The sequence below is a fragment of the Sinocyclocheilus anshuiensis genome, unplaced genomic scaffold (genome assembly GCF_001515605.1).
Source record: "Sinocyclocheilus anshuiensis isolate Anshui unplaced genomic scaffold, SAMN03320099.WGS_v1.1 scaffold522, whole genome shotgun sequence".
NCBI classification, from domain to species: domain Eukaryota; kingdom Metazoa; phylum Chordata; class Actinopteri; order Cypriniformes; family Cyprinidae; genus Sinocyclocheilus; species Sinocyclocheilus anshuiensis.
In genome coordinates, this window is record NW_015544185.1 from 1,727,504 (window position 1) to 1,751,183 (window position 23,680).

A 23,680-nucleotide genomic window follows, 5' to 3' on the forward strand; every position below is an offset into this window, starting at 1 on the left:
CGCTGCTAAACATTCAAATATATGACTAGTGCTTGCCGTAGCAGTTGCAGCTTGCTTCAGAAACCCTCCACCTTCCCTAGCTCCACCTGTATAGATCTGCTACGAGGTGATTCATTTATGCTATATGGGGGTTATTTCATGTATGCTATATTTGCAGCAGCAATATTTCTTACATGCTCACAGCAGCATGTTGTGAATGTATTAGCAGTAGCAAGTCTCGGTACTTGCTCTGCCGCAGCAGCAGCAGCAGCAGCAGCATAGCAGATCTATTCCGCCAAGACCAAATACATTAACACTGTCATGTACATTACCATGCCAATCCCTCCGAGAGTTGTCATGACAGAAATATAATTAATGTCAAAATTGAGTATTTATAGAGTGAATTCATTATTGCTCATGCTTGTTTTGAAAAAATACCCAACACAGTGAAGTAAAAGTTTCTCAAAATAAAAATACTCAGATAAAGCACACACAGTAACAAAGTAAAAATACTTAGTTACACCATTGCTCATAATACCCTGGAAACCACCAGACAACTCCCAAGCAGCCACATAGCAGCATGTCGACAACCAATCAGAACATCTTAGCAACCACATGACAACACCCTGGAGACACCCAAATGCACATGTAAAAATCAAGTTTTGCTAGGACTTCACAGATTTTTTGTGAAAAGGTGAAATCACTTTTTCAGGCATGTTCACCAAACATAAAAAGGCCAAAGAGAGAGAGAGAGAGAGAGATGCAGTGAAGCACACTGCTCGTCTCCCATAGCAACCCTGGCATTTCTAGTGCATTTCCTGATACATGATGTTCTGTTTTGGAAGGTTACGTTGACATGCTAGTTAGCATGTGCCAAGCTCACCAGAAATACAGGAACAGACAAAAGAGGACTGTATTTTTAGGAATGGCCTAACTAGGTCATGTGCTTCACGGCCAAGAGAAAGCTGTGAAAATGGCTGCTTTCCCATCACTGCAGAGATCGAACGCATTTCAGTAGATAACATTCAGCTTTCAGAAATGACTAAATGAAATTATATGTATCAATCTTACTTTCTGTTGCATTATAAAAAAAACTGAATTTGAAATCAAGATATGTATTAATTAGTCATTGGAAAATAGAAATAATTTGATGATCAATAAAAAAATAAAAATGTTTTTCTCCAATGAAGATTTAAAATCAACATGAAATCAATGACTTTAAAATATTAATAATAATTTTGATTAAAAAAAAAAGGAAATGTTTCTTGAGCAGCAAATCAGCATATTAGAATGATTTCTGAAAAATAATGTGACACTGAAGACTTGAGTAATGATGCTGAAAATTCAGATTTGCATCACAGGAATAAATTACATTTTAAAATATATTCATATAGAAAACAGTCATTTTAAATTGTAACAATAATTCATTATTCATGATTTTTGATCAAATAACTGTAGCCTTGGTGAGCATAGAGACCTCTATAAAAATAATCTTATCCTATCTAAGATTTTAAAAATCCTATCGACCCCAAACATTTGAATGGTAGTAAATATATACAGTATATTTTCCTCTTAGAAAGAAAGTAAAATTGGTTGTGAACATTGTTTTATGTTGATTTATATAAACGGCATGCAAAAATAAGTAACAAAACCATTATGAGATGACATCCAGCTTTGAAATGACTCTGAAAGTCATTCTCTGAATAGGAATATATTCATGAGGTCATGGGCTTGTAAAGCGATCAGTCTGCGGCTGATCCCCTTCACCTTTACTAGGAAAAGTCCAGGCTTTGTGAATCTGATCTCTAAGCCTTCAGAGTTCAATAAGGCACCACTACATACTTGAATTATACAAGAAGATTATATTTTTCAAAGGATTTATTTTTAATACAACCAGTCCTCTACCTGGCGGCAACGTTATCACAACATTTTTATTCAGTCTGATATGGAGAGGATTTGATATAACTTGCTTTTTCCAGTGCCTTGCCGCTCAGACAGATATACAAGAATAACATGGATATTTCACAATAACTTGTCCCACAAAGTTTGTGCTACACACATGAATGATATCTTAAATCATGCGACCTATGAAGAGATGTGTGATCATGAAACACAATTTTTATGTGCTGGACAGTAAAAATTCCCACAAAATTACACTGAAGGAGTGACTAAAATCAGAGACTTGGCTCCAATAAGAACCACATAGCAACAAGCTAAAAATTCATAGTAAATCATCTAAATGAGTTGGTTTGGTGAACTTACCTTTCTTTCTTTGTTTCAGACCCAGAGGGCCGCAGGTTAAAGGGCATTCAGAGGAGTACAGAGACAGGGCTGGCCGTAGAGATGCCCAGCCGTACGGTCCGGCAGGCGAGCCACGAGTCCATCGAGGACAGCATGAACAGCTATGGCTCGGAGGGAAAGTGAGTATTATAAATCAGGACTTCTCAAAATACTACATTTCTTTTAAAGAAATAGTTCACACAAAAATGAAAATTTGCTGAAAATTACTCACCCTCAGGCCATCCGAAATGTAGATGTGTTTGTTTCTTCAGATTTGGAGAAATGTATCATTACATCACTTGCTCACAAATGGATCCTCTGCAGTGAATGGGTGCCGTCAGAATGAGAGTCCAAACAGCTGATAAAAAAACATCACAATAATACACAAGTAATCCAAACGACTCCAGTCCATCAATTGACTTCTTGTGAAGCAAAAAGCTGCATGTTTGTAAGAAACTAATCTATCATTAAGACGTCTTTAACATTAAACTGTCGCTTCTGACTTCTAAATCCATAATCCATAATAACGCTTGAAAATTATGGTGAAAATTTTTCCGGTGAAAAGTTCATCCCCAGTTGTCCACATAATAGTTTAGAACTGTTTTGCATTGTAAACTGTGCTTGATCTGTGTATATTTCTCTCCTGATTCAGATGAGACGACTTTTTCACTAGAGAAAGCAATATTATGGATATTATGGACTCGTATTTTAGCTGGAAGTGATGGTTTGAAGTTAAAAACATCTTAATGGATTTGTTTCTTACAAACACAAAGCTTTTCACACCATAAAATGTTAATTTATGGTCTGGAGTGGTGTGGATTACTTGTGGATTATTGTGATGTTTTTATCAGATGTTTGGACTCTCATTCTGACGGCACCCATTCACTAATATTATAAAAAATAGCCATCATCACAATGATGACTCACTTTAAAACTGCAACAATCAATACCGAAAGTAAAAAACAGACTGCTTCCAAATATAGAATCTGTTATTTTGCAACCACATTTAGTTTGTTATCAGTTTGATCAGGTGATGCATTTGATGGGATAAATATAGGAAAGAGTGTTGCATGACATTGTGGAAAAGTGCAGGTGAGATGAGAAAAGAGCTTCAGAAATCACACAGCCTTTGGATATATTCAGCTACAAGTTTCATCCAGACAAATCTTCCCTTTTCTTTTTCTTCCTTTCCAACAAATCTACAAAAAACAAGACATATTTTTTCTATCTTTTGACAGTCTTAGTATTTTTATTTTTAAAAATCAGTTTCGTTATTATCAGTATAACAAAACATAATTAAAATCTGGAATCTACTTAAATACCCTTTGTTGTGAATAACACTGTTATATAGGAATCACAGATCTCACATTCCTGTTTTATTGGTTTGGGACATTGCATGTGTTATTGCCTTACATTTCTCTAGAAACAGGGATGTTCATCCAGTAACTCTCAGGAGCTTATATCTTATATCGAGCAATAAATACAAAGTGTTTGAGGTATCCCTATAAGTTACATAACCAACAATATAAACCCCTCTTCTCAGTAATAAACCTTTTCTCTGCCGGCTCCATTTCTGAATGAAATCCAGAGTTCAGACCTTCTGTGTAGATGAACTGTAAACTCACTTCAGATCTGGACTTTGTCTGGAGTGTCACATCAAAGCCGCAAGTCTTATTTTAGCTCTGTGGAGGACAAAAGCTGTTTAACTTCAATTCCAATGTGCCAGAAAGTTTTGCACAAGTTTGGATATATAAATGGAGAAGATATTTGCTGGTTTGGGCTAGTTTGAACCAGGGCTATTATCATTATCTAAAACTAAAACCATAAAAAAAAAAACATTCCTGTTACTTGAAAATAGCATATAACATATGAAAAAAAAAACTTAACATATATAAAAAAAAACACACTTATTTTATTTCAGCTAGTTGCCAAGTCAACAGTTCTCATTTTCAATTAGTTTTAAGTTGAAGTAATATTTAATTTAAATAAAATTTTAATAATGCTCTTTTTGTTCATTGAACAAACTAATATTTTAACTGAATTATCAACCATTACTGGTAACACTTTACAGTAAGGTTCATTAGTTGTCATTAGTTAACTACTTTAGTTAACATGAACTAAGAATGAACAATACTTCTACAGCATTTATTAATCTTAGTTAATGTTAATTTCAACATTTACTAATGCGTTATTAAAATCAAAAGTTGTACTTGTTAACATTAGTTAATGCTCTGTGAATTAACATGAACTAACAATGAACAACTGTCTTTTCATTAACTAGCATTAACAAAGATGAATAAATACTGTAATAAATGTATTGTTCATTTTTCGTTCATGTTAGTTAATACGTTAACTAACATTAATTAATGGAACCTTATTGTAAAGTGTTACCCAATAGATAATAAAATATCTAATATTTAAAGAAAGATTGCACAAGTACACTTTTCATACAAAACATGATAAAATGAACAATATATATTTGGTTCAAAATGAAGACAAAACATATTGAGACACTTTGCAGTTGCCAAAAGCTAAATAGAAAGATGATATAAACTTTAAATAGATTCATGAAGATTTTTCAGGCAAAACCATTAAAATAAGAACCACTCATTAATGACAAAAACTTCTGAAATGCGCTTGCAGACAGTTCACTTCAAAACAATATGTTCAGTTACATAACTATAACGATATGTTGTGCTCAACTGACGGTCTATTCTGCATAAATTTCCCCTCAAACTCTTTGTCCAATACCCAGAGCTCCATTAGAAATTCACAAACAGACAAAAACTCCCCACAAACCTTACGTAATGTAGTTGGATGCTCTTCCTGTGCAGCCCCATCATGGGAGTAAAATCCAGCCCAGTTCAGCGGGATTACTGCGCAGTTTATGGAGCATGGGAATTACAGTTTTGGCTGCCACCACTGAGGATATTTCACCATATTACATAGCATCTTATGCATCTCATGAATACGTAACAGAGTAAAACATATTTTACATAAACACTCACTGTCAGTCTGGGATTTACAACCGTGATGGAAACTTCTACAGAAGTTTCTGTAATATTTATTCAGTATCTAGTGTTTATTTTTATCGGTTTCCATTGTGTGTAACTTGCCTTTTATGCAAGATAAATTTGGGCTTTTTGCCTTTAAATACTTTAAATGTTATGAAACAGTATATAAAAATGTATAAAACATTACAACTTAAAAAAAAAAGCTTTACAAAACATTACAAGGAGCATTATTAAAACATTAAACTAAGCATTGTATAAAAAGTTGTAAAACATTATGAAGAGTATATGTATAAAGAATAAAAATGAGAACTTTACTGAACATTACACCAATTATTATTAAAATATTTTAAAAAGTACAAATTTCTTTAGTTTCTACTGCAAAACCTTACATTTAAATTGAACTTATAGTCTGTTGACTCAAAGAAATTGCGAGCATCATCTTGCTGCAGTTGTTAAACAGCTATAGAATGTTTTTTAGTTGTTTTATAGGTGCTTTTGCTTTATTAAAACACAAATAGTATGAATCTACATTAAAGACTGATGCACGTTTTCAGTTACACTTACAAAGATCTGAATCTCTTGCATGTCTGACCTGAACAACTCCCACTTTTGTCAGTAAAAATGTCTTATTTGGGGAGCAAGAAGTGCAAAAGAGGTCACTTTAGTGACATTTATGTAATGGACCTGTCAAGATGCACTAGAAAGCGGCAAGCACCGATCTAATGCCCTAATTATAACTCCAAAAGCAAAACTGCTCATGGTGCATGGACCAAAAATATAATCATATTAGATGTCCTAAATAAAAATCATATTTGATACATTTTTGTAAGCTAAACTGAAATGCATAGAATGAAATATGAGTGCAAAAGTGAATGCCCTCAAGTTCACACAGCAAAAAAATAACCATGGGTTTGACATTTGACATCCAAGAAGTGTCCAAATACTTAATTATGAATAAACTTCTTTTTTTGTGAAATGTGCATGTTATATCCTTCTTTAAAAGCAATGCCATTTCATATGCAATGAAATTCATACATTTTTAAGTGTTCAAATACTTTTTGGGGCCTCTGTAGAAAATTAAGACTGTGATGTTGAGATCTATATTCAATAAATTCTCAAATTGTAGGTTAAAAGTCTAACTAAATTGAGAGATATAAATATAATTAAACAACAGATCGTCTTCATTTAGGGTTATTATAGTTAACTAAAATTAAAACCATAAAAAGTTTTTTCATTGCTTCAAATTAAATATATAAATCAAATTAAATATACAAACCCTTAAACTAATTTATTTCAGCTAGCTGCCGAGACAACATCTCTCATTTTCACTGCTGAACTTGATAGAGTAACATAAAATAAAAATGAATAAAAACTATATAGACATATTTAAAAACAACAAAAACTAATAAAAAAGACAAAAACACACAACAAAATTATTAAAACTTTACTTAAAAAAAAGAAAAGAAAATAGAACATATATAAAAAGTAATTCAAAATATTGATAAAACTATACTATACTATACTATACTATAACTGACCTCTGAACTGATCTCACTGACACTCAAATAATGTGTCTCCACCACATTTAAAAATAAGTCTGCACTCTATTTCAGATGTATAAACACTTCCCACACACCTTTCACTTTTTCTCCAGAAAACAATAACTCCTGTACTTGCATGCAGGAACGGAGCATCTGTCTAAAAAAGTTTGCATGCAAAGAATACCAGAGCGCCAGAAGAGCAGCACAGAGACAGTGATATATAAAGCAATTGAGAGCAGTGCGCTGAGACGCCATGATTAACACATAACACAGACAAATGTTTATTCTAGTGACATCAAGAATGTGGCGTGTAATATGTGGAGCAGAGATAGGTGTATTTGTCACTCTCCGAAGCGTTTGTAGTAATGCATGTGTGTTTACTGATGACTGCTGCTGACGCCAGTGCACGCAGGGGCCAGTGACTAATAATGACGCTCTGTTTTGCCAGATAGAATGATGAAATGTCACATGCAAGAGAGGAAGAGGGTGAAAGGAATAGTTTGTCCAAAAATGAACGTTCTGTCATCATGTACTCACCCTCAAACCCAAACCCAACCCAAGCTTTCTTCGGTGGAACACAAATGGAGATGTTTTGAAGAAACAAATATTGGTCCTCTCATTTTCCAGTAAATACCCTATCATTGAAACGGTTAATGTCAGTAAGATGTTTGAATTGAAAATACAATAAAAACAGTAATATTATTATTAATTACAATTTAAAATTACTTTTTTCTATTTTAATATTTAATATACATATTTTTTCAGGATTACTATGAAAAATGTTTAAAAAACATTACCTTTTTTTAACTTTATAAATGACTTTACTGTCATTTTTGATCATTTTAATGCACCCTTGCTAAATAAAAGTATTAATTTCTTAGATAAAATAAAATCTTATTGTAGTGTTCTGTATATCTAGAAATATACAAAACAAGCTAAATTTACTAAAGATGCAACACTGCATGGAATATTAAGGCTTCTTTTCAACATTGTTATTCAAATCATGTGAAAAAAACTTGTTTTAAAGGGGTCATATGATGCGATTTAAATTTTTCCTTTCTCTTTGGAGTGTTACAAGCTCTTGGTGCATAAAGAAGATCTGTAAAGTTGCAAAGACTAAAGTCTCAAATCCAAAGAGATATTCTTTATAAACGCGAGTTTTGGGCAGTAGAGTAGCACTTGTTGTTTGTCATTTCTGTGATCACAAATGCAGACAGAGTTTTATGTTTATGCGGCGCGGCGCGTTGCAATGCAATGCAACGCAATGCGTAAAAAGACAGTATAAGTCGTTATAATCAGTAATTATGTCCCCACTGGATGCAACAAATGCCTCGTTTGTAGTGTTTTTTTTACTTTAAACCGCATAAACACATTTATGTAAATACACAAAATAATGTTCTTTTTAGCAGCATCATATGACCCCTTTAAAGGTACTTAATATCTTAATATCTTAGGCAGTTTTGTGTATAAAGTAAAATTATTTGTTCAGATTTTAATTGGAGATTTTTGAAAAGACACAAATAAGTTGTATGGACCACTTTTCTGATTCTTCTGTCGTGATGTGGTTATATCGACTGTGTGACAATTCTCCCTTTGTATTCCAAAAGGAAACAAAACCAAGGGGTGTAAATGATGACGATTCCTTCAAGAACAGAGAGACAAGCAGATAGAGACACCAGACGAGAGACTAAATGATGAACTAGATATTGACTTGGGCCAAAGAGACAGGATGGAGTGAAAAATGAGCAAAAGAACGAGGAGGCGATGAAAATGGCATCTCTTGGGATGCCCAGTCTGAGTATTAGGCATCAGGATTGTCTGGACCCTCCCAAAAGCATTTTAAAAATAGACCTGTGCGGAGACTGCAAGCGAAAGAGACAGAACCAGGACCGTGGGTGGAGGGGCGCTGGAGGGAATCGAGGTCAAACTGCAGAAAGAAAATTCATTATGAATCCGTCCACATTAGTATGGAGGATTACTGAGAACAAACACAGAGGAATGGGAATGGAGAAAGGAGGGAGAGATAGGTTTGAAAGGAGGACTGAAGGAGGAGAAGGACAGTGATATAGGAGCGCCTATACATTTAAAAAATATATTATTAAAGAAGAAATTTGTAATTTTTGTGCAGAAAGGCAAAAATAATGACTATTTTCGAACAGGTTTCCTTATTACTCACCCCATCTGCAATTGGTCGGTCAAAACAAATAATAACAAGCTCATGCCATTCGTTCAGCCAATGTTGCTGTATTAGACTGGCCGGGATGCTCAAATAAAATTTAAAATGTTTCAGGGGAATCAACCTGCTCAGTTAGAGGAAAAGAAGTAAAAATGAGTAGCATGTCTTTTAAAAACAAGATCTGCCTCATTTCAACTTTTACATCTTCACACAGGATGTAAAAACACCTTACGTCGGAGTGGTTACGTTTGCTCAAACAAGCACCCTTTTGCCATCTTTGATTCTTTTTCTTTTTTTGCTTGCAGAAGGAAAACACACTTTTTGCCACCACCATCTGTTTCTGTATCTAAAATGGATCTTGTTACAAAAAATTAGACCTAATTAATCTCATCCGAGCACAAGTGGCTGCTTTCTGTTTGCTAATAAAAATGTGAAAAAGCTATGATAAGCAATATGGGATTCTTCACCTGTGTAGATAGCTGAAATTACATCAATTTCCTTAAGAGGATCTTCCTTAAGATTAAAAAAAGATATCATGTATAAAAAGAAAAATAAGACGTTGCTAATGGAGCATTACTTCATAAGTGAGACAAGCAGGTAAATAGCTATTTTACTTCAAAATATAATATAATATAATGGCATAGATTAATATAATTAATTAGGAATACTTAAAAATGCATTATACTATTAAATTTAATTATATTACTTATATATAGGACCTATTTTAATGTATATTTAATGTTTAATGTTTTATATATAGGACCTATTTTAAGTTATTTTATATAAACTGTCAAAATATATTTTATAGGCTAATATGTAACACTGTGACAGTATACATTAAAATCAATGGTATACATTAAAATCAGTGGTTCTTAAGTAATTAGTTTATTTAATCATAAAATACATCAAGTGTACATTAGTCATGTAGGCTACCTTTGTCTTTTTGCTTTAAATATTGTTTATAATTTTGCGAATAGAATTGGAGCTTGTTGGTTTAGCTCAGGGGTAGGCAAGTTCGGTCCTAGAGAGCCGCAGTCCTGGACCGAACTTGCCTACCCCTGGCTTAGCTTAAGGCTTAGAATTCTTTATCGAAGATGTTTTAGGGAGAGAAAATAAATCTGAAGAATAATTTTGGAAGGCTGATGAAAAAGTGGGCAGTCACTGTTGTGCTATTAGATAAAGGCCAGACCTCCTGTTTCAAAAGGTTGTGAGGCTGAATATGACATCTCCTAGAAACACATATACTGAAGTAATGAATTTTTGGCCGCATACATCTCAAATCTGCCTATAGGAACAGGAAAGCAGTGTGATTATATGCGTGTGCGCTGGCTTTGCTCCAGCAGAGCACTCGGCACTATCAAAGCAGAGCTTCACTGTTAGGCTTAAAGGCTGTCTATCTTCATTACATAAAAGAGAAGTGCCTTCCACCCATCGATCCCGTCCCATCACAGAGCTAAGCTGTTATCAGTTCAGCCATCGCAGAATAAAGGAAAACTTGTAATGTCCATCATACATGCTCATCTAATGTGAATCTTCAAAGCCATCACAAGCAACACACATAGCAACATCAATCTGCAAAATAAAAGAGTTTGTCGAATCCTGAAAGCTAGAGACGGTGAGCTGAATATGAAATAAACAAATTGATTGGAAATAAACTCAGTGCACACAAAATGTTCTGATCATTATTTTAATGAAGCATTATATATATTCTATCCAGCAAAATATGTGGCGGACAAAATAGAGCACTCATGAATAAAATCAATGCAAACTTTCACAGTAACACTGCCCTGTTTTCTTCCCTTTAGTCTGAACTACAGTGGAATGTGTTTAGCATCAGACGCCCAGTTTAGTGACTTTCTGGATGGGATGGGACCTGCTCAGTTTGTGGGCAGACAGACACTAGCCACAACTTCAGTGGGTGAGTGCACTTACAGTATATACATCAAACAGTTAATGCTGTCTCACATCGTAATGTAGTACAAGTGAACTCTTTTTCATGCAAATAAAAGTTAGCCATATAAAAATACACATTTTTGTATTTTATTGTGTCAAATGATCATTCAAATCATGCATTATCTTTTTAGATGTGTATATGTAACTAAAGTGATGGAGATTAGGCAGAAATCGACATCTTTTTATATGCACAATAACTGGTTGGTAATTGTCAGAGCTGCTTGTCAAAAGGTTGTTTGTATGACAAAATATTCAATAAAATAGAAATTAGTATGCGTGAGAAGAGATGTGCTTCTATTTTGATGCTTCCAAAAATGATAATGAAAAAATAATTTTCAAAAGCCTGAATCACTGATATAATTAAAGAAGCAAAATCTGAAATATAGGTTAATGAAACAACAAATTGTGCAGAATGTAATTTCAAGAAAAGCTTACCAATACTTATTTAATTCTCGAATGTTGTTGGAGTATGTTTCTGTAATATGAAAGATATAGTCCCTGAGATATAAACAATAACAGAACATGTTTATATGGTGGCTGTTTAGTGACCAATGAGCATCCAGGACTCAAACTATCAGTTTATAATCAATAAAATAACATTAAATAAGACACCGATTTTTTTGTAGTGTAAATACAGGCATTGTAATTAAAATACTGTTAACACTTCACAATAAGTTCTTATTAGTTAACATTAGTTAATGCATTTAATAACATTAACTAACAATGAACAATACATTTGTTACAGTATTTATTCTTTGTTAACGTTAGTTAATAAAAATAGAACTATTAATTTATAGTTAATGTTATCTCAGGTCCATTAAATAATATTAACAGATACAACATTTGATTTCAATAATGTATTAGTAAATACATCGTTATTAGTTTTTCATTGTTAGTTCATGGTAACTAATGTAGTTATCTAATGTTAACAAAGGAAACCTTGTTACAAAAATATTAAAATAGCTCAAATCAACACAACGCTGTTGAAAAAGGACGAAATAATGTCACTCACCCACATCACTTGACACTCGTTAACGTGCATACTGATGTTTGCAGGAGATGTTGAGATCGGTCTGATGGAGAGGAACGGACAGCTGGAGGTGGAGATCATTCAGGCTCGAGGACTCATCATGAAGCCTGGATCTAAGGGCCCTCCAGGTGATTCTTCATCAGACAGAGGGATGAGCCTGATAGAGCGAATAGATTCATTTAGCCAGAGCACAAAACTGACTACAGATGTTTATAGACTGGTTCTCAAATACACAAGTTTCTCTTAGATTGTTTTCCTATTCTTATCTGAATATTCATGATCCAAAAGTGTGTGTGTGTGTTTTGAAAAAAGAGAGGAAATTGAAAAGAGACGTCTAAATCGGTGGCTCTTCAAAGTTATTTTCAATATCTAGTGTATTTCAAGGACGCCATTTGAATTATTATATTTTTTGTTTCCTCTTCCCTTTCAGCGGCCTACATTAAAGTCTACCTTCTGGAAAACGGCATCTGCATTGCCAAAAAGAAGACGAAGTCCGTCCGGAAATCGTTAGATCCCCTTTACAATCAAGTCCTTGTTTTTTCAGAGAGCCCGCAGGGAAAGGTTGTACAGGTAAACTTGATTTTTTACCTTTTCTGAAGAAAATTAGGGTTACTTGTGCAAAACTCGCTGCAATGAGGCTATGGTCCATCAGATGGAGTTTTACACATTGCTGTGCGGTTGCAAAGAAGTTCTGGGTGGTTTCTCTTGCTAATTTGGTTGTTAGAAATGCCTTACATTTTATTGTCCACCAAGCAAAAAAATGTCCAAGTACTTTAATATTTAGCATTAGGGGTGGTTTAAATCTCAAAGGCTAAGTATGAGCAATAGAAATAGTGTTGCTTGCCTTATAAAACTGCATCATACTTGAATTTCCTGATGCACTTAACAGTAAGGTGTCAAGCACTTCAAATGCATCTGTCTAGTTGGCTATTTAAATGACAAAGAAAATAGGCTCTAATTTACAGCAAAGTTTACCCAAGTCTTTTCCAATTTGGTGTAATTTCCCTGTAGGTGACGTGATATCAGTGCATGATCATTTCTTATGCATTCCCTCCATCATTTAGTTCCACTGCAGAGAGAACTGGCGAAGAAACAGCAATGCAGTGAACACTTTATTTTTAGCAGCGGTGAAGGAATAGGGGGAAACATTTCATATCTCTCTGAATTAGACATTTTTCTAAGGACAACATTTATGAAAGTCTGTCACAACAAACATTAAAGGTTAGAACAGACTGCAGGATGTTCAGGAACATCGGGTGGTGGGAAAAACATCATTTGCATGTTTATTCACTGGTTTACGGCGTCCTCCATCCAAACATCTGTCATTATTATGTAATCTAAGGGAACTTTTAGATTGTTCTAAGATAAATTATTCTTCAAAATTTGCACACGTTCATTATCATATTTGGAAATTCAAGTTATTCAGTTTGTGCTGCAAGATGGATGAATCGCACAAAAGCTGTCAAGAACATGTCCACGTCATATTACGTAAATAAAAACAGAGAGAGGAATTTGATTTGCTTAAAGAAAATGTAGCTATTTAAGGATCTTTTGCATTGTAACATTATTTTCATGACAATAAAGCACATTTTCCCCCAATTCTCTTGACTGCAATGCAAAAACATTGAATTTCTATTACTTTAATGCAGAAAAAATATGATGTACTCTTTTAATTTTAAAAGAATTATGTACCATGAAAGAATTTGTTGATTTAATCAGCATCTGGATTTGTGCTGGATTTAAAGAGTTTTCAAAAAAAAAAAACCTAAATAAGCTCCCTTAATGTCACAGCTACACTGTATTAAACACACGAAGACGAAGAAGAAGGTTTATAAAGTCTTTAATTCAACACACGGGCTGCGTCTCAATGTGCCTACTTATACTACGCCCTTAAAGTATGTACTCTTTTGGTGAAGAAAAAGTACACACTTTTGAGTGTGTAGTAGAAGAGTAGGCAAGCTTTGGGACATATTATCACGTCACACAACTGCGTCTCTGTCGCACCTGTTACACGCACCTTGTCAAACTGGCCTGTCAATCATCTTGTCGCAGTTTATCCTCCACATTGTATTTCATTTAACTTACTACCGTACTGGAGAGAAAAGTAGCAGCACATTGATCTGCTAGTCGCGGGCCTTTTATGCGAAGAACTCTGCTCATATTTTCTGCATAATGATGCATTTAAAAGTTAACGACCAAATGGATGTTTATAAAAGTTCACATTGCTGTTGCAGATGAAATATAATACGGATAACAATAAATAAATATTTTTTTTTACCAGGTTAAATGTTGATTATTAGTAACTCGAACCCCTTTTGAGAAGGGTCTGGCTGCAGCTTGGCGCTTGCACTCTCAGACTTGCATTCTCAGGCTTGCACTCTCAGACACTTGCACTTCCGCTAGCGACGTCACTTGCAGTCTTTTTTATTTTTTATTTTGTTCTATTTATTGATTACTTTTTGTTTGAATCTCTCAACATTTTACAACAGTATAGCCAGGTGGTGAAGACAAGACAAAAGAAACTAAATTACGAAGTCACTTGCAATCGCCACTTGCACTCTCCGATACCTGCGACGTCACTTGCAATCGACACAAATCGTGCGTGTTGCCAATGGAGACAAGACGCTGTGGTGATTTAATGATTAAAACTAATTTAGTACTATAACATACAGGGTCCTGCAAGAAAAAGACAAGACCCGCAAATCCGTGGCCACAGAACAGCAGAATAAGAACGCAATGCGCAAAGTCTCTTGTTAAGCGTTTTCCTACTGTAGAAAAACATAAACACTTAACATGGCGTAATGTATTAAGATACATTAAGTGCAATTAAAAGATCAAATTCTCTGAGAGTGCAAGCGCCAAGCTGCAGCCAGACCCTTTTGCCTCTTTTTGTAAACCTCTCTACGTAACCGTCGATCGCGCGCATCCGCCACGTTTGTAGTTTTTCTAACTCGTTTTATTCGTGTTTGTAGTTCTTGACCGAATCCTTCGTCAAAGCGCAATGGATTGTGGCCAATTTTAGCCATTAGAGTGTGCACGGATCCACACTTCAAAAATCGACCTGAAATAGTAGACCATCCGGGGACTTTTGGCATACTCTTTTCAACATACTATGCTTTGGGACACACTTATTCTAATCTCACATACTATTTAGGATGGATAGTATGAACATTGAGACGCAGGGACGGGGTAGCATAAACGCAGACAAGACCGGACAAACTAGAACTGAACACTACGGAACCAACGAAGGATAATTAACTACACACACCTGAACAAAATGACATAATTAACTCAATGACTCAAGTCCAAACTGAATGACACGTGACACTTAACGCTTCTAAAATAAGCTTTATTTTCTTTCTTTATTCACCCAGAATGATGGAATTAACAAAAAATGACCATGGATTATGGTATAAAAAAAATTTGAGAATTCTGAAATGAACTACGAGGATTATATACACATTAAAAAATTTAGAATATTATAGTCAAAAGTACTTTTCATTGTTCCTTATGATAAAATAATACTTCCATTTCTCATGAACAGGTCATCGTTTGGGGAAACTATGGCCGGATGGATCGTAAATGCTTCATGGGCGTGGCCCGCATCCTATTGGAGGAGCTGGATTTGACAAACATGGTGATTGGCTGGTACAAGCTTTTCCCCACCTCTTCTATGGTGGACCCCACAATGGCGCCGCTGATCCGCCACTCCTCACAGCTCTCTCTGGAGAGCACCGTCGGGCCGTGCTGTGAACGCTCATAAGACTAACAACTCCACTAGATTTATTTTTCTCTGGAAGGGCTCTCACAGCCCCCCGATCCTAAGAGTGCTGGTTGTGCATGACTGCGGCACCTGAAACCTCTGGAATGCTCTAGAATTTCTTCGGAACAAATGACCTTTCTGCAATATTCCAGAATTGACCAGAGAGGAAATGCTCTTTTTCAGCCTCTGAGAAAAAGGCAAAGAATGCAGATCAGACGTCTGGGCTTTATTTTAGCTTTCAACACATTAGCTTGTGATGGTCTGTATGAGGAAACATCCTCAATTTAGAGCTGATTTCCAGAACGCAGGTAAATGTTTGTGCAGTCGTCACAGTGGGTGCTGCAACGGATTGGATGAAACAGATGGGTTCGTGCAATATGACATACAATAGAGAGAAGAATGTATCAGTAATAAAAGTGCGGGTTTGCATTCATTTTCTTGTGTAATTAACAATACAAGAATAGATATATGTCTTAAAAAGATTCAATGTGTGTAGTTTGAAAAGAGTCGATGTTTGTAGTTCATGATTTCGTTTGCACACGGATCTTTATCTGTTTGTGTCTCTTCCGTTTCGTCTTTCTCATTACTGAACAGTGCCAATGCTGCCAGCGAGTGGCTTTATTTGTGGTTAGTGTCTATATTCAGTGACTACAGGCGTTATGAATCAGTAGTCTAAGCAGACACATATTTAAAAAGACTAATTTTCCACAATCTTTTCCCGAATGGTGACATATTCCAGATGAGGAATTTTTAATGTCATTGTACGTTTTCCCCCACTAATATTATATGGGAAAATTAAAATGGATGCAAGATGCTGAAGTAACATAGTGATTATGAAATAAATGTGAGTAAATTATATACTTAGAGTTATAACTACAGTAGTGGTCGGCAGATTTTAATAGCTGAAACCAATATCTAGAGAGCAGAGTGGCATAAACAGACATGATATATACATATATAATACAATTTTATGATGACATGTACATGAAATGAATTAATTTAAATGAACGCATTTTCAGAAAAATATTGAAAAAGGAAAAATTGTTCCATTCATAAGGCTGTGATTTTTAAAACGAACAGTAGGCAGAATGACCACTTCTGTAAAAAAAAAAAAAAAAGTCAAATATTGGTCAAATTAATCGCCATGGCCGATATTGAAGAGTCTATTACTAATTATTAAAAGATAATTTAGTTTTGCACTTTATAATCTTAAATGTCTTTCTTATAAGTAACCGCTAGTTTGGGATAAGCCAAAGTTCATTTTCTTCTTTATATTATGATATTATTTGTGACTACGGGATGCAGAATCTTTAGTAGCAATGATAAGGTTGTAGCATTAGATAGTAGCATACACATGAAAGGCATCTTAGTTTGCCACCATCTAATGAGATTTTGCATGGAATTGATTGATACCGGATTATAGAGCGTTTTCGCTGGCAGTCGAGCAAACATGTAGCAGCGGACGATCAAACGAAAATACTGTTACATCGCACTGAGATGTACTGTGTGCCGTCCTGATGCAAGATCAGCGTCAGGGATTAATAAATACTGATACAAATGTTTTCATACATCCTGAAATGATGAAAAGCAAACCATTTCTACACTCTAGCACAGAAAGGGAAGAAAACAGCATTCTGCATAGCCAAGAATTTTTACGTCCAGCATAAAATATATGACTATTTGTGAAGAAAATACACTATTTACCACTAGACAAAAGGATTTTTTAAAAGATGTATTCCTCTCTGAGAAGTACCTCAAATACCCTCAACATAATCAGGCTATAAAGGCCATATAAAGCACTGCCACATTCTTTTTGAAGACTTTAACGTTTATTGTCTTAAAAAGCAATAACTAAATGATATTTTTGCTCACTTTATTTGTTAAAGGGATTAAAGCCAGATTGTCTCTGCATTACATTAGAAACTTCTGCATCCATGTAGCAATATATACTTGGTTTTGTCTGAGATCCTCAAGAATTTAGTGCCATTTCAAACATGTGTTGATGGGCTAGATATATGTTATAGACGATATATACTAATATACATTAATATACATGAATTTAATATAGCATCATTTCATTGTTCATATACATCAATGTCAATCAGTGTCTGAAAAACTACATATGAAACTACATCTTTTTTGGTCTGTTTATTGTAAATAGACATCTTAGTGGGCAAAACAACAATAAATCATCAAGGTCTGATTTGGGATGTCAATATTGGCATTAAGGTTTTAGGCTCTAAGCAACAGTTCTCGGTTTACATCAGCATGATGTTATTGCTGATATTTTTTAATCTGGATTGGATATAAAATTGCTTTTAAACTCCAAATACACTCCAGATGGTATGAAAGAATGTGATTTATAGAATTTAAAATGAAATATCTCCATTCCACAGTAGTTTTTGTAAAGCCTTAACTTGTAAACCAGAGGTCTTAACACAATTCCAGTTGTATGGCGGAGAAACGAGCATGCAAGAATGTCATTCTGCTTTTATTTCTAGTAGTTTTCTGTCTTTCTCTTTCTTTTTGTATTTACTGTTACTTTAATATGGTAAATAGTCATGGCCTTTTGTCATCGCATTTTTCACCACACAATTTTATAACTAATTAATCTACCATATCAACTATACATGTTGAAGTTGATAGGGCAAAATGATCAACATATTCCTAAAAATTGGATGCTGTGATATTTTTCTTTGTGGAGATACTTGTTTAATACCTTATTACTATTCATTATATGTACATTTGAATTCGTAAAATAATGTCACTGTTGATTAATGCACAATTTAGTATATTGTTACTCTGCTGAAAATGGTTATGCAGAATAAAATAGCTCACTCTGATTTACAAAACACATTTTTGGCTGATGATTGCCTAATGCTTAGGAGGAGATTTACCCTGAAACCATCTGATAACCTTTGACAACTAACATATAACGTTAAGCTTATTGTGCATGGCAGAGAGAATCAGATATTGAGTGTTATAGTTAGCCTGTCTGTCTGCTGCACTCAAGTCTTTATCAGGAGATGAAATGGCTTTTTAAGAGTTAGATCACGGAAAATTAGATCAAGCACTCTTGATTTGGGAATTGAGCTGGATGTTGGTATTTGGGGGATATGGCTGAGTTTTATTATTGTGCGTGTGTGTGTGTGTGTGTGTGTGTGTGTGTGTCTATGTGTGTAACCACTGCCACTAACAAAAAGAGACAGATGAATAATTTTGTCCCTGTTTGATGTAACTACAAAGAATAAAGATTGCTTTTATACACATCATATGCATCCCACACACATATATTTTAGAATATAGCTTCTTGCATTAAAAAAAAACATTAATAATAATAATAATAATAATAATCTTTATTATTATGTATAATATAAAAACATAATTGTATTTATTAATCTGATATATAATATATATATATATATATATATATATATATATATATAGATCTTTGAGTTCAGCTCATGAAAAATGGGGGCAAAAACAAAAGTGTTGCGTTTATAATTTTGTTCAGTGTATACAGTTTATAAATCATGTTTTCTATATTATATCAATATATACAAATATTATATAATTTCTAAAATGTATTATTAATATATACCATGTAACATATAGTATTAATAGAATGTAATATTATATTATTAATTTTTTTTTAATACAATAATATTACAATTATATAATATTGTCATAATATAATTAAATTACTAATATTAATATTACTACCAATAAAAAATTTGGCCCCAACACAAACACATGTAAAAAAAAAAAAAAAAAGAAAAGAAAAAATATTAAAGCCTAAATCAAACATTTTATCAAATAATTGATGGATAATTATACAAATAATAATAAAAAAAGTGAGACATCCTCTCATTAGGACAATGTTGTATTTTCTGTAACACAAAAGTGGTTTTATTGCATCCTTTACTGACAGGAAAATAATTCTACATCAAATAAATACATTTGTTGTTTTATTTACAACAAATCCTTCTGTAAGAAGACTATCATGCTTTCATTTTGAAAGAGGTTATTAACATTGAACATTAAAACAACAGCAAATGTCTAGACGCAAATTAACAAAATGTTCAGATGGGAAATAATGATCGCACCAAAGCAAAAAAAAAAACAAAAAACAGACCCTACTCCTATATTCTCACAAGACCAAACTGATTTGTCATTGAATTACAAGCATGAAACATGAGATGATTTGCAAAACATGTCTAGACATCAAAGCTGCTCTGCAAAGCATTCAGACGATGCCTGATGTTTGATGTGTGAGGAGACAAACACGAGATCCGTATATTCCCTTGTGTAAACTGTGAGTGAGGAGTCACCCTTTCACCATCTCAAATATGAAGCTGCTCACTACTAAAACAAAAATCCGCTTTCAGAACACGTCATGCACCAGAATGGACACAGAAGAGAACATTTTCATCTCAGAAAGTTCAGCAGTTTTCTGGAACGTTCTCAAGGTTCTAACATTTCATCCTGCTAGAAAAAATTATAAATAGAGGGCTAATTTGAAACTAGATATCTAGAACCTAACTTAAAGTCGTTTAACTATACTCAAGTTGAAAGTAGTTTATAACTACTCATCTGGTGCAAAAAGCATCAAAACAATCATTTTTCGAATTTGCACAAATGTGTAAAAAGCTTTTGCGTAAAATTTTTTGACATGCTACACCGCTAGCCTACTTGTCGGAAAAAAGTAGGTTTTTAGTGCAAAAACAACAGTATTTTGAGCTGAGATACTGTGAAAAATGAAGTTAAAGAAATAAGTTAGTTACTTTTTTACACTGCAACTTATGGTGCATTCAAGTCATGTCGGATAGAACATATTTACGAGTCGTTATTACGAGTGGGAAACTGAATTTTCTTTAAGCCCTGAGTTTCTGAGTTTGGGGCGTCAGTGAGAAAAACACATCGGATGCAATGGATGCAGCCAAAGACTATATATATGCAGCGTCTGTATTGACGGTAAATTTGTTGAAATTAAGATAATTACTTTTTTTTTTTTTGCCATGTACAATAAAAGTACATAAGCTACATATACAAAATATTATATTATTGTATAATTACCATATAATTTATAATAATTCCATCACCTTCATAAATTGAACAAAAACAGGAAAAAAGCAAAAACACAATGATGCACATTCTTTATTCATCATTTTGTAGATGTAGAGTAAAAAAATTTGTTTTGAATTTCATATAGAATAGTTAAATCGCCATCTTGTTCCGACCAAAGTGACTTGAACGCACCTGACGTCGTAATTACGACTTGTCAACTCATAAATACAAACTTCCCAGGAGGACTTGAATGCAGCATTAGCAACTTTCTGGTACATTATTCTAGTAATGTGATTATAACGTCATCATCCTGGCCCTTCCAGAGCATCTCGCCCTCAAAGTCCACCATCTTGTGTTTGCGACAGCGCAACAAAATTCCCACAACTTTATCGGAGATTTTAACGTAGCGGTCAAACAGACGGCCGAAGGTGACATAGATACATCCCTCTTTATCCCGCTGGCCCATGTTGCGTATGATAAAACACATCTCCTCCATCTCACGGTGGATGTGTTTTTGAGCCCGATCGGCACGTTGGGCAGTTTTGGATCCCTCTTTGGGCCGTCCGTATCCCGTGTCGCCCTTTTGGAGTCGAATAGCCATGGCATGTTCATAGTCAAACTCTTCACTGAAAGGGTTGAGCTTCTGACCTTCAATGTGGTCTTCAGCGAACCGCTGCCACGTGCTCCTCAAGTCGTTCATCGTGGTTATTTTAATCTGAGAGTACAAGATTCATGTGTTATTCAGGACCACATAATCACATCACAAAGTGTATGTTTTAAAGAATTAGATGCAAAAAAAGAAAGGTGAATAATAATAAGAATATAAGATAAGGTAATATACGGTGAAAAGATGAATTTGCTTGGTTCGTGGATTTTGTTGCATGTACAAAAGTCAATACAGAAATTTATAAACAAATAAATAAATAAATATTTTAGAATTAATATAAAATATTTATCTATAAATATAGTTTATACAAAGATTTTATAGTCAGAAAATAATAATAAAAATTAATCATTTCTTTTTATTATCAGCAGTTGTGCAATTATTTATTTATTTGATTTTACTGCATTCAACAAGAAAGAAATTTAGTTCATGTTATTCAACATGACCTAGGTGACATCATCTACAAAAGATTTCAGAGGTTATTATTATTAAATCATTAGTAGTAGTAGTAGTATTAATAATGATAATAATAATAAAAATAAATAGTAAGAATAATAAGAATTCACTTTAAAAGACAACATTTTTTTCTTTAGATTAACATGCACAATAAGACTAGGAATGTCTATTAGGAATGTAAATACTGCAAATTTGGATTTCATGTTGACTTTAAAACATCTTTTTTTTTTTTTTTTGCAATAATATATTATTCAGATCTTGTTTAAGGTGTAGACAACCTGGCTTGTCACCAGACAGTCAAATTACACTACTGTCTGTCTGACATGCCTGAGCATTACTGTTAAATATTTCTCAGGATGTCTTCAAGGGGCACTAATTTCTCATGGGTGCCATCTGAACCCGTGCAAATGCGTCCAGTGAAACGCAAGCTGGTGATATACAAATACCATGGTGTCACAGCTGTGATGGATCTCACTCATCAAGTTGAGAGTGAGCATGCTGCTTTTTGAAGGTCAGATGAAAATGATCCATCACTGTTTTTATTTACATATATTCCATTGCGGCAGAACATGCCTGAGTCTATGATGGAACATAATGCGGCCGTGATGATACAGTTGGACTTTGACTTGATCTAAGGCTCTAAAGCCCAGCTTGCCATTATTATTTATAGGAAAAAAAATCTATAAATTGAAAGATTTTTTTATTTTTTATTAAAGCCTTGAATGAATAGTCAGTTCAGTTGCAGATAAACACACCTTTTGTCTGTTGACATGTTTCTTCGGTTCACTCTCATTCTGATCACTGTTGTCGCTCAGAGATGCTTCCTCCCCAAGACCACTGTCCTCAGCATCTGAACCGCTACTTCGGGATCCCAGCACCTTCACCAAAGTTCCTGCTTTCCCGCCACAGTAGCGTCTCCTGGTGGGAGATTCGTTGCCAAGAAAGTTTTTGGTGTCCTCTGATGTTAGCTGATTGGTGTTGATCTTCTCCTTGATGATGTTCACTAGATCTTTTCCGTATTCGTTACATTTTGGCGTGATGGCTTTAGTCACGGTCACCATCTTGATCTGGTCGTCCGCACCATCTTCGCTATTCACCGAAACCACACGAGGAGTAACCAAGAGTTTCATCTCACTCTTCTCCTTCTGCTTTTCTTTCGTGTCCTCAATGATGGTGTCGGGCATCCATCCGCTCGGGATCATGTCTTGCTTGTCGGTGTGTTTGTTCGCCCAGCTTTGCCAGCTTTTGGCGAGGCTGTTCACCGTCGAAGCCACCTTGATCTTTCTGACGGCTCTGCTAAAAGGCCGGCTTTGCTGGACGGCAGCTGTACTCATGGCTCTTATTGTGTTTTCCTGGTTGGTGAGGTTCAAATCTTAAGGTTTGTGATCTGTTTGGATGCTGCTGGTGGTCACCAGGGTCTTTTATATGAATGGAAAGAGGAAGTGTCCTCTGAGGTGGGCGGTGTTATATTCCTCTGGATGCACATGGTGTCCACTGTGACCCCAAACATGCTAATGGAATTTCCCCAGTGGAATAACAGGTGGCCATGTTATGACCAACCAAAAACACTTCTGTCTATCCGTGCAACCATGCAAGAAACTTTTCTGACATCACACCTGACTGCGTCTCTTGTTTTAGATGCACCCATGATCTCACCAAACCCTAAAACCGCTCAAGGACGCCTATAGATCCTGATGAAACGACTACAAATGCATGCGCTTCTCCACTGCCATGGCATATTTTTGTACAACGTGCCA

The 23,680-nt window shown here is 34.6% G+C and overlaps 2 protein-coding genes across 2 annotated transcripts in view; one reads left to right on the plus strand and one right to left on the minus strand.

Moving 5' to 3' along the window:
• The window catches only part of LOC107696477 (regulating synaptic membrane exocytosis protein 4-like), a 30,257-nt gene extending 13,518 nt beyond the window's left edge, over nucleotides 1-16,739 (plus strand). Inside the window, exons 2-6 of the mRNA XM_016496825.1 lie at nucleotides 2,261-2,399; nucleotides 10,796-10,908; nucleotides 12,000-12,101; nucleotides 12,404-12,543; nucleotides 15,518-16,739. Of these exons, the coding sequence (XP_016352311.1) occupies nucleotides 2,261-2,399; nucleotides 10,796-10,908; nucleotides 12,000-12,101; nucleotides 12,404-12,543; nucleotides 15,518-15,736 (713 nt within the window). The 3' untranslated portion in view covers nucleotides 15,737-16,739. The remainder of the gene's footprint in view (nucleotides 1-2,260; nucleotides 2,400-10,795; nucleotides 10,909-11,999; nucleotides 12,102-12,403; nucleotides 12,544-15,517) is intronic.
• Nucleotides 16,740-20,902: 4,163 nt separating this feature from the next.
• LOC107696476 (actin-binding Rho-activating protein-like) lies at nucleotides 20,903-23,356 on the minus strand. Its single transcript, XM_016496824.1, has 2 exons — nucleotides 22,679-23,356; nucleotides 20,903-21,518 (listed from the first exon to the last, which is right to left on the minus strand). The coding sequence occupies exons 1-2, from the start codon at nucleotides 23,255-23,257 to the stop codon at nucleotides 21,081-21,083; spliced, it is 1,017 nt and encodes a 338-aa protein (XP_016352310.1). The 5' UTR covers nucleotides 23,258-23,356; the 3' UTR covers nucleotides 20,903-21,080.
• Between the last annotated feature and the right edge of the window lie 324 nt (nucleotides 23,357-23,680).